General features: G+C 40.1%; 2 protein-coding genes across 3 annotated transcripts in view; one reads left to right on the top strand and one right to left on the bottom strand.

The window, feature by feature from the left end:
• The window catches only part of LOC122531946, a 125,966-nt gene that overhangs the window by 107,977 nt on the left and 5,346 nt on the right, over window positions 1–12,643 (bottom strand). The gene's annotated exons all lie outside the window — the stretch shown is intronic.
• On the top strand, window positions 5,193–6,739 carry LOC122531950. The gene is made up of 3 exons (XM_043660303.1): window positions 5,193–6,177; window positions 6,391–6,584; window positions 6,653–6,739. Exons 1-3 carry the CDS (start codon window positions 5,475–5,477, stop codon window positions 6,713–6,715), a joined length of 960 nt encoding a protein of 319 aa, XP_043516238.1. The 5' UTR covers window positions 5,193–5,474; the 3' UTR covers window positions 6,716–6,739.

Raw genomic sequence — 12,643 nt, 5'->3', positions numbered from 1 at the left:
GCACGTTATTCCAGCGCAAGAGGTTAAAAAAAAAAATCAAAATTTTATACTTCAATCATCGGTAGTTCTAGTGATAAGAAAAAAAAAAAAAAAAAAAAAATTAATCAACGCAACGAGAGAAGAATCATTCATTTCCTCCGTTTCACTGCCATAATCACAACGCAAGAGGACGAAACACTCTGCATCGCTCAAAGTATAATCTATACGGTTTTTTTTTCCAAAGTGCGACATGTAAATGCAAACGCAGATGCAGTTATCCGAATAGAAAAACAATGAGCCAAGGAGAAACAGCAAAGACACGTCTGTAGAACATAATGAACGCGTCCTGCACGTAAGCTCTTCTCGTCTCTTCTCGTTGAACGCGACGTCTCGCGAGATTACGCGTTTTCGATGATTGGGAGGGGGGTTGCGCTCGCGCGAATTTTTTCAGCGCGCACCTGCGCCCCGAGTATCGAATGTTGCGCATCACGGCTGCGGCCGTTGGGAAAAACTCGCCGAACCGGTCACGCGTAAAATATCACGAGCCTCGTTCTCTTCGGACGAAGAGGGCCAAGTGGCGGCAAAGTGGCCGCAGCGGCAGCAGCACGAGGTTGCGGTGGCGCGGCCCCGCACTCGCGATCGACTCTTTCTTTTGCGATATCGAGTGCATAGGGACGTTTCGTGCTCGCGACTAACGCACGCACGACGCATTCCTCTCGGACGCGTGAACAATTTCGTTCGCCGAACAATGTTGACACTTTGCCACGGCGATTTTTAAGGGATTTTTTTAGGGTATCTTTAAGGAAATTTGAGGATTGCAAGCATTGTAGGTATCGTGGCTGATGTGTGTCCATCGAATTTTTTAGCCAAATTTATTTTTATTAATTTAAATGTTGGCACGTCGAGAGATGGACAAGTAATAATTCGGTTTAAATCCAACCCACGAAAGAGGAGGAACAAACAATTTTAATAGACACCAAAATTTATTTCTGGGTTATAATTTCTGAATTTCATCTCTATTTAAATTTTTGAAAGTGAAAAGCTTGTAATTACTGCTGGAAATAAAAATTTATATCATCTTTCGAGCAATTACAAAATTAAATTAATATAAGCTTGACGATTCATTTCCATACATTATCCAAGAAGAAAGACCAATGGTACTACAAAAATGACGATCAGTTTGTCAGAATACAAATATATAGAATGTTCGGATCATTTGCTATCATTTTAAATGCTTGGAATTATTTCTTAGATACTTAGAATGTCAGCAAAAACGGGCGAGCCCTTATTGCTGTTATTCGAAAATATCTAAATGTAATAATAAATTCCTTTATGTGGACAAGAAGTCTAACGTCCTTCGTACAGAATAATTCTAACAATTAGAATGGACCGAACGTAGACAACAAAATGGGGTGTGTAACGTTTATTACGCCGACTGTAACGTGCTATAGTTTTATAAGCCTGGCGGTAATAATAGGAAAGAATACCGACCGTTCCGATGATAATGCACAAACTCGTGATTATCGGTGCTGTCCGAAGCGCTGTACAGGATCGCTTGTGTTACGTCGTAATGACGGGCCAACAAGCGGCGAACCGGTTGTGGCCCTGGCCGTGCCACTGCACTTATTTGGCCCCTAACCCGATCCAACCAGACGAAAGGCAAGAAGAAAAAAAAAAAAAGCACGGAGGAACCCGCAAAACTGAGCGACACACCTGGCCCACGGATGAAAACGCGCGAGAGAGAGAGAGAGAGATGCCCGAGAGAGCATCGAGAACGTACGAACGCCAACACAGGAATTCTGATAATTTGCGAAACGGTCGTGGAAGATTCGGTAATCGCCTCATCATCGAGAGAAAGATTTTTTTGATAAAAGAATGAAACACGTTGTAGATACATCCTCGAGAAATTACGTGACTCTCCAAGTGTAAGATCTCTATCTACTCGATCAAAAGAGAACAACGAGTTATTTCCTCTTTATATGTACTTCGATACAATCCCCGCACGCGAGAAGATAAACATTTCGAACGATATCTCGCAATGCGCGATTAACACCCTTAACTGCGAACCTAACGCGAGAGAAGATCAGCATCCTTGCTCCTCTCCCTCGCGTATCATCACCCAACCTTTCGATTCGACGCATCCTTTCACGAACCGCGTTTTCAAGGGAAACTTGGCATCTGGCGGATTCTCCTTTCCTCGCGAGCACCCGTCCATTGTGAGCGTACAATGGCAGAGATTCGAGAGACAGTCGAATCGTTCCACTTTCGAGGACGGAACGATCCTCGCGAGCGTTGCACGTACGTACAAATCCGACCGATAAATCCATCAGGGCTACGAATACCGACCGATATTTCGCCTATGGCCATTTGCCAGCGACAACCTCGCTCCCATCCCCCACGAACTATATCGACGCAACGATTCTAAGCTGCATTTCTCCTGTTCCGTTCTGTTCGAGCCTACGACGCTCTTTCCTCCAACAGACGAAGTATATGCATATGTATGTCGGACGAGACACGATTTACTATAGTAGAGGACTATTTTCGCTGCTGGTCGTCTGGTCGTTGCTGCAGCGCGAATCGCTCCGGCCGTGGTGTCAGGGTCAAGGGTTTCCCTCCGTGGTATATTCTGCACGATGGACGAAGACAATTCGACGGTGCTTCGAATTTTTTCGAAATTTTTCGAATTCGAAGTTATCATCTGAGAAACGAACGAAATTAATTGGAGGAATTAATATCTTTCACTAGACAGAGCCAGACTCTGACGCGTACCGCAAGTAGAATTAGGTAGACAGGAGTTCAATCTCGCGACGTAAATTTTTTTTCATTGGCGTGCATTTTTTCAGGAAGTATATACTGAAATAATCAAAACTGTAATTGCGCTATGTCAAACCTATACTGAAAACCTGTACTATATTATAACTGTAATTGCGCTATATCAAACCTATATGTAGCGTGCCGATCTAGTTCTATGTATTTTCTTTTCTTTGACGTACGAGCCGATCGGTGGCTCGCTGCCTTCAACGTTAATGAAGTGCAGCTAGTTCAAAGTAACATTTGATTTGTGATATTGATTAAAGAGTGTGACTTGAATCCTACGACTAACACTTTTTTAAATATTTACTCACAGAAATATATTGGGCACTGAACGTATGATTAGAAAAAAAAACAAGAGTATTTTTTCTTTTGTTCTCTAAATTGTTCTTACCCTGGAATGCACTGGGTTTGGGGACGCGAACCGGCAGACACGCGGGAGGTTTTCTTGCTGATTTAAAACTGAGAATAAGACTGTACTATTTTGTTTCGGAATCGGCTCTTATATATCCGAGCCCTCTTTGTTTCCTTTCCGATCCTGTGATCGGAAAAGTGGATTTTTCCAAACATTTTCAGGGTCAGTTCCAAGAAGTAAATTTAACAATTGCTTCTTGGAACAAAACGATTCTATCTTCAGTGTCCTGCCGGTTTATTAGTGTCCTGTTTATGGTGGGGACCGATGCGATAAAGAAACTCATTGAGCCTTGGAATTAGGAGTCAAATATAACTACAATACGGAAATGTCAGTTTGAAATATCAAATACGGTCGCGGGAGGTCCCTGCCATAGAAAAAGTTACAAGATAGGAGTTTATTGTCCCTGGCTCGATGAATATATTTTGTCGCATCACATTTTGACCCTCATTGTGTTCGGTAAGACCGAACACTATATATATAAAACCTATACTGAAAACCTATACTATATTATAACTCTAATTGCGCTAACCTAACCCAAACCTAACCCAAACCTAACACAAACCTATATTGAATTAAACCTATACTATATTATAACTGTAATTGCGCCATATCAAACCTATACTGAATTAAACCTATACTATGTTATAACTGTAATTGCGCTATATCAAACCTATACTGACCCTATACTATATATATAAAACCTATACTGAAAACCTATACTATATTATAACCTATACTATATTATAACTGTAATTGCACTATATCAAACCTATACTGAATTAAACCTGTTGCGTGACTTCGACCTATAAGTAGCGTGGAGCAGATCGGTGGCTTGCTGTCTTTCAACGTTAATGAAAGTCAGCTGATTCACAAGATAGAATTGTTTCACAGTTAGATTGGTAGGATTGAGAAATGTAAGTTGTAAGAGGAAGATTGATAAAATTTGAGTGAGTTTGATAGTCGAACCTTGACCTGTCGTACGTCGATGGGTTGCTCCGAAACTTGTGTGTGTATTACGCGATTGTCAAAACTTGACTGATTCTTTTTCTTGTACGTTGGTCTTATATAGCTGAATTCTATGGTTTAGGGAGGTATGTTAGTTGCTTCCAGATGTGAGTGAGGTCAGTCCCAAAACGTAGTATCTGCACTTCCTAACGGTCCCAGGATGTGTCCCTCGCAATATGGATTTATGAACGTTGTAAACAAGTTGCGATGAAGTCCTTCATCGAGCCTTAAAATTGAGTGTCGAACATGATGAACATTGGAATTGGTAGTCCGGTGTGACTACAATAGAAGATGCAAGATAACGAAGGACATAAAATATGATCACGAGAGATCCCTGCCGTCGAGAAATTAGAAATTGTAAAATTGCTTTCCCTGGCTCGATGAGTTTGTCCTTTGCGGTGCGAACCCCACCTCCTTTGTGTTCGGCAAGGCCGAACAAAACCTATACTATATTATAACTGTAATTGCGCTATATCAATCCTATACTGAACCTATATTATACTATAACTGTAATTGCGCTATATCAAACCTATACTGAAAACCTATACTACATTAAACCTATATTAAACACTATATTAAACCTATACTGTTAAAACCAATAAATTTACTGTATCATATTCTGTGTTGAATTGTAAATGCACTAAAAATTTAACTTTAGTACAACTTTAAGCTTTACTTCATAATTTGGAAGAAGTGATTTTTTTTTCTGGAATTTTTTCGAGAAAGTATCAAAAGAGCACGATTAAAGATACCCTTTTCGTCGACAGAACAAGTTACTGCTTCACACAAGTTTAATTATTGTATCAGTTATTCGTTGTAAACCATATGAAAGATAAGCGCCAGTTCGCAACGAACGTTAAACGCTAGCAGTACGACGCGTATTATATCATTGTGGACAAAACAGAGCACTTAATAAAATGAGAATGTCGCGTGTCGATTAGTGTGTCACGGTCGATCCAAGTCAACTCGCGTTGTGCCACAGGATATTAAATTCCCAAAAGGGTGGGACACGGTGGAAAATATTGAAGATAAACCCTCGAGCTGCCGCCCTTTCTTTCATTCAGTGTTGACTCGACTGGCGAATCAACGAAGGCAAGTTGGTTCTTTCTTCCAAGCATCGTGGTTCAATTCAAATTAACAACGCGAGTGATGAGAACCCGAAAAATCCATTTTCCACCACTTCGACGACAAAGCTAAGTCAAACTTCGAGACCACAAGAGAATATACTGATCGAAAATTTCTACGCTGAACGTGAGAGGGGGAAATGGAGATTCCAAATTCGCTGCAGAACTTTCACAACAGAGAAATGACGTTCCCCGTTGTGGCCACGAGGGCAACGAAGAAAGTCCCCACGAAGATCAACGTCATCACACTGAGCATCCCGCTGTCCGACGCGCGAGTCATCAATCTCGTTCTGTTAACTCTGGGGATCAGCCTGAATTTTCTAATTATACTGGCGATCGTCTGCAAACCATCCATGAGAACCTCCTCGAATCTCTACGTCGTGAGTCTGGCATGCTCGAACATGGTGATCCTGATCGAACCTCTGGAGGAGATTCTCAAATGGTCCATCGACGTGAACATGAAGTTAAACATGGACTACGTGTGCATGATCAGCTTCGATGTTTCCATCATCACGCTCTCGATTTTGAAACTCATACTGTACATCGGTATCTTTCGAGAGCAGGTGTCTTTCGGGCACGAGATGCTGAAGAAAACCACTACGCTGAAGGGTATTCTATTGACGTGGTCCTCGTGCATCATATCAATCGCCATTGGACTCCATATATACGACTTTTTCGAAGGGGACATGGCGGACATTTACGTGTGGTTCACCATCATGTTCATCGGTATGCCCATGATCACATCGATCGCCACTGACGCTCTGATTATTTACGAGTTGTACATATTGAAAGAGATCGAGGGATCGTGGAGGATGAGAGAGTTGAAGCAATTTGTTCTACTGGGTGAGTAAATTGTTGAATTAAATGTTAAGCGAATATAAAATTCGTGATAATGTGAAACTTGTGCACTTCAAACTTGACACTCTTGCCTGGAGATTCGAAAGTTTGAAAGTGTATTGAAGAAATCATTCTAGGAAAAAAAGAAACGAAGGAACTTCATTTCGATTTCAAGTGAATTTTGATTTCGTTTCCATTTGAAGGAATAAATCTTTTCAGTGGTTATCTCGATCGCCTTTCTGACGATACGAATGCCGTACCGGTTAGCCAGAGCGATCAGTTTCTTACTGCCTAAAGCGTCGTGCTGCACGGATGACAAAAGAGAACGACTTTATTTCATGGCCAAAGCTTACCCTACTGCTTTCTCGCTCATTTACATCGTGCTGTCGAACGACTTTCACGAAATCTTCCAGGTTCGTCTTTGGAATATCTAGGTGGATATATCTGAAACATTTAACAGTCTGAATCCCTTCGATTGCAGGTGATCCTAAAATACCGATGCTGGAAATGTTCCAAAGAAACCGGTCGTGAAGTTATTGCTTGATTAATAAGAAATTTATCAATAAACTTGAACGTGCGAAATTCGTGTATTCTATTAAATAATCCTGAATTTAAATAATACCGGTTTTACGTTAAAGATCGATATATCTATTTATCGAGGTGAAGATCAATGTACAGAAGCGTCGAGTCTCTCCTCCGTTCAACGTAAGATGAACACCAGCGTCAAAAAATTTATTTATAGTGTACGATGCGTCACTCCCGCAATGAATTACTCAAAAGCTCAAAGTGCTGCTCTCAGACATGAAAGCCGTGCTTTGTGCGCGAAGTTGGAACTTGAAACACACGCCACGCAAGCTGATATTCATAACGCGGTGAGAACAAGAGGCACTTCCAACTTACGTAACGAAATAAAAACCCACGCGCTCAGGATACTCGCGAGAACACACGAATGTAAAAAAGTAAAAATAAAAGGTTCTAAAGTGAATTTCAAAATTATTCTTTGACTCGGGGGGGGGGGAAAAAAAAAAAGAATGACTAAACTGAACTGTATCTGAAATTAAAATTGAAATTAAAATTTCTGACATGTGCCAGAAGTTTCTGGAAGGCTCTGGAGATTTACCAGATTAGGCCAAATGGAACAGAACGACATTCAAAGGAACATTTTCCACTTGTTATGCGGTGGAGCAGCGACAGTAGACGAAATTTGCGCTCACGTTCTCACCGGGGGAGAGGGGATAAGAGAAACTGGACGTCCAAGTCGCAAAGTCATGAATTCATTGCGCTCTCTGTATGCAAATTCGCTTCCCTTTGGGCACGTCTGTCGAGTGCATAAGTCGATGGCGAGCCGCACTTTGCCTGCGAGCACGTGTACGCTCGACCCGGGACGACCACGCGCACTTTGTACCTGCCAGATTGTCGGGAGAGGAAAAAAAAAAAAAAAAAATACCGCCAATCGTAATCTACTAGCCGGCACACGTCCCGTGCAATCGAACGTTTCGATCGTGTGTTGCTGCGACAGCGACACGAGTCCGAACTTACACGGGTTTCGTCCCGTGTCGAATGGAAACACGGACAGTCGCGATGGTCGAAGGTGTTTCGCGTTGTAATCGCTGATTACGTGACTGCGAAGTCGTGAACTTTTCTTCAATGCGGAGTGAGTCGGAGAAAAAAATTCGAAGACTTTCCAGAAGCAGGTGAAACTTTATTTCGATATCTACGTACGAAGAGGCAATGCGCGGCACATTCTCAGGGTAGAAAATTAGAGCAATAAGTTAGGGAACAAGGAAATGAGGATTTAACTAATTCAATCGATTTTAATTTGTTAAGTACAGTATAAAAGTGAAGTATAGCGTAGGTAGAGTAGAAACTAGTAGAGAGTGAGAGGAAAGAATGAAGTCAAAAGCGAAATGTAAACCAAGTCCACCTTCTTGGCTGTGGAAATAAAAATTATCCATCTGTCTATCTATGTACGAAGGATGTTTTGAAAAAAATTTTTTTTTCTTTCAAATGGAAATGTACCTTTTTTTCTATGTGCATGCGGGTGTATAGGCAGGCATCGTAAGTCAGTGAATTCGCGTTGAAGTAGGGTAGACACTCGACTAAAGCAGAGTGTGTAGTTCCATTTATAAACACAAAGACTGCCTTGAAATCACGGAGCAGAGCACAAACCTCCTTGAAACAATCGCGTTTGATGTAGAATTCGAAAGATTAAAATTGAACGAGAGATGAAGATCTCCTCTTTCAGAGCTAACACGAGAATTTGCGTGAAATACGCGTGAAAATAACATTACGTTCGAAATAATCCGCGAAAGAGAACATCGCAGGTAGAGAAATATTTCGTTTGATCGAGTGCACGGCCACGAGACGACATTGAAGAAGAATTTGCTGAAGAAGCTAAACACTTTCTATCGGTCTAACCAGCGGTAATTTGAACGTGCACGAAGAAAAACGTGGAATTCTCGTGTCGCGAGGACGGCCGCTTTTATCCGCGCGTTTTACGAAAAATCTCAAGACCTTCTTGCGGTAAAATCTAGCAACTGGCGTACTGTCTTTAAGTTCAATTAGACGGAACGTAGGCGAGAACGTAGTTAGCGAAAACGGAAGAAATCTTTTGTCAAACGGTGGATAACTCTGATTTCGTAGAGTTCATCGACGAGATAATTAGAAATTCGTCTCACGTCGTGTTTCCTATTCCAAGCTCCGGTGGTTCTGCGGCTACATCGTGGCGAGTGATGTGCGTACGTGTGTGTGCACGCGCGGTTACGCGTGTGGAAAATACACGCAGGATTATCGGCCGCGAAAGAAGGCAGCCTACGAAAGGAGATGCAGCGTTCGTGTCGTCGGTTGCCGAAGAAAAAGAAGACCCCGAGGAAACAGGAAACCAGTGAAGCGGAAAGCCATCCTACCAGACGGGACTTCCGGCACGGTCTTTCGGTCAACTTAACCAAGCCAATGTCGTTTGATTCTACGTGAGTTTCTCTTTCAGCGAAGGTGAAAGTGTCGCAGACCTTTTCCAGAATCACTCGTGTTTAACTCGAGCAAACTGCTTAAACGTTTTAAAAGCACACCTTCCACAGGAATAATTTTATAATAACGTTAGATGCAATATCCGAGGCAAAGTTTCTGAGATTTTTCAGAAAATTAATTTGCAAAATTAATTGGTCATTTCGTGCTTGTTATTCTAAAATAACTTAATAGTTGAAACGAAAATTACTATTGAAATTAGAAATACTCGATTAAAATGAATATTTTATATTTAAATAAACATTTGATATTATTTCTCGATATTTCGTAATTTCACATTGTCAATTCTCGTTCGATACTCAATTCGATATTTCGATATTTCAAATCCGTTTATTTTAATTATAACAATTTATCTGTAGAATATGTTTCGAGTCGGTTGTTCTAGTGTTAATAGATATTGCCATTCGTTCATTCACGTTAATTTTTTCCCCGTCAACAAACCAAAGCCAAGTACACACGGAAAGTGTTAAATTTTCAAGATTATTTTCAAGCTAGTCGCTCCAACTCGTTTCATTTTGGCCAAAATTCCATTACCCAAAGAGAAGGAACGAAACACGGATGGATGTTTACAATGGACGGAATGCGACGAAAGAATAACGACGAACAAAGCTGTCCCCTTCGATCGTTCAATGATAAACGTGTCACGAGAGAATAACATTGGAAAGCGCCGAAATTTGCTTCTGAATAGCCGAGTATCGACGTTTCGCCCGATTGTTCGACCAACGTCCGGCCAATCGATCGAAAACGAAACGAAAATTTCAGATTCCGTTCGGCTTCCGTTGTTTCTTTTTTTTTTTTTTTCTTTTTTTTCTCAAGACTTTCGACGTAAGCAGAGAAAATACGCTTTTTTTTTTAAGAAATGCGACACTGGCGACTAATTTTCTCCGTTGAGCTGCACAATCTCACGGTTAACGTACACAATTCGCGAACATCCGACAAAGCGCGTAATAAGAGAAGTCTAGGGAAAGAGTTCTCTCTATAACGTGAGATACTCGACAACAAAGAAAGTTACACTTCGTGATATAGGCCAGCGTTTAACTTTCCCCTGCGGCTCTTTCCCATTTACCCGGCGGCAATCGAAATTTTCAATCCGCCCGCTTTGAAACGAGAGGAATATTCCATTTGAGCACTCGCTACATCGAAAACGAATTGTGCTTTTGACAATTTTGGTTGTTAATAACCAGGAAGCAATTTAATTATTAATTCTTTTCGAATCGCGCGAGAAATGACACGCGATTTTGAAACAACAAATGGGAAATTTTAACTACGAACATTGGCATTATTCCATGAAAAAAAAAAAAATACAGAAAATTTTTTTTTACTGAAGTTGCTTCACAGGACAAAGTGATTTTACATAGGACTATTTCGACCTCGAGGGAAACCATGGGAAAGAAGCGATGATGCGTTGCATACTTACGACGATGCCGGGATGAAACAAATGACACATCAATGCGATTGCACGCGGAATTAAATTAACGTATTGTGAATGAATCGCATCGGAGTCGATGAAACATGCGTACGCATAGAAACTTCATTCACGGCCTTCGACGAAACAAAAAAACGCCACCGTGTCGGCTACAATCGCGAGAAGAGAGCCTGAGGAAAGAAAGAAAATCAAAAGACTGGCATCTTTGTCGAACTTTTTCTTCTTTTTTTTTTTTTTTTTTTTTTACACCCCGAGAAAGTTGAAAAGGCGCAAGCTTTACAAAATTCAAAAAATATCTCCGCGAATGGAGTTGAAACTTACTTTTCCATCCCACGTTTCATTTCCCAGAATCCACTTCCATGCATTCCCCCCCTTTCGAGTTCGGGAGCACAGAGTTAAAAATTTATCAATTCTGGAACATATTTCTGAATTATTTACATAATTTCGGGATGAGAATTCTTTCTTCCATAGTTGCGGAGGTGAATCGAAACGATAATTTCTGCGCTCGTGGAAGTTGTCCAATTTGAGAAACATAGAAAGTACGAAAATAAGTTAATTGCCGTATAATGAAGGAGACTCTTTCACAGTATATCACGGCATGTATCAAATATGCGAGACACAAATCCACTATGCACACCCTCATACCGTAATTCAACCTGCCCTTTGTTTGGATGCTGGCGCAGTCAAACAGAGGCGCGATGCTTGCTCGGATCATAAGAAAATATTTTGTCAAGTGCAAGTGCCTATCGCTTCTCGAAATTACCGATAAAATGTTACGTGCAAAGTTTCTTAGCTTCGTTACACTTACAAAAAAAAAAAAAAAAAAACTCCATTTTCACAGAAATAATCCAGTTCGATCCAATCGAAACAACGTAAAAAAAATTTTCACAAATTTCTTTTTAACTCTCGATCGTCGCAGGAACGTCGTCGACGAGAAATCGGTGAAAAGATTTCATTTGTCAACGTCGAGCACGTTTCGCATTTGCAATTTCAATCTATAAACCGTGATTACACAGCGGAAGATGAAAAATCGACGCCTCCAGGCGTCGATTATCTCTTTCACCTCGTCCAAAGATTCATACATCGCCTCTGTAGAACAGAGGACACGGATTGATAGTTCTCGAACCAGGTATAGATCTCTGGTACCTGGAGGGCGCATTTTCCGAAAAAATGCGAAACTGTCGCGGATTGAAACGGTAATTTCGAAGCAACGACCATAAATCGTGATTGTCTCGCGGAGTACACCGTGGAACACAAAAGCGTTCTGGGTTAAATCGCTTCTGGGCATGATCAGACCGTGCTAAATTCGTGAAGTGATGTTTCGAATGAGTGGCAACCTCTTAATAATAAAATATAATATGTAATATACATAAATATAATTATAATATAATATATTATAAATATAATTATAATCTAATATAAATATATTATAAATATAATTATAATATACTATATTATAAATATATTATAAGTATAATTATAACAATATATAATATATATAAAAATGTGATAAAATATAAATAAATATATATTTGAACAATATCCTAATGCATTTATGGAATAACGGAAAATATCCTTTTAATTTATAACTATTTCTGTTGAATTTCTGTGCTAGATATCCGTCGATTTTATATCATTTATACAATTTGTTTATTAATTGTGTTCAACATTCGTTTTCCACAAAGAATCTTGTGAATTATTCATCGGTCGAATAAAAAGGGATTTCTAATTTGGTCACAGAAAATGCGTAACACGTGACGTAATAAAAGATTCGTGTCACAAACAAATAAATAAATTTTCCTCAGCTTCCAATTAACAGATTTCGAAACAAATTTTAAAACAAACAATCCAACCGGATGAAAAAAATATTCCAATTGACCAACAAAAAAAATCGGTATTACAAATTTACATTCAATTGGTGGTTCTGGCAGCAGTCGACGAACAGCCCAAAAAAAAAAAAAAAAAAAAAAAAAAATGCCCAAAAACAACTGTTTTTTTTTTTTTTTTTTTTTTTTAGAAATG

This window comes from Frieseomelitta varia, unplaced genomic scaffold, assembly GCF_011392965.1.
Source record: "Frieseomelitta varia isolate USP_RPSP 00005682 unplaced genomic scaffold, Fvar_1.2 scaffold_428, whole genome shotgun sequence".
NCBI lineage: Eukaryota > Metazoa > Arthropoda > Insecta > Hymenoptera > Apidae > Frieseomelitta > Frieseomelitta varia.
The sequence above is the reverse complement of the archived record's forward strand: the minus strand, read 5'-3'. Positions and strand labels throughout refer to the sequence as shown.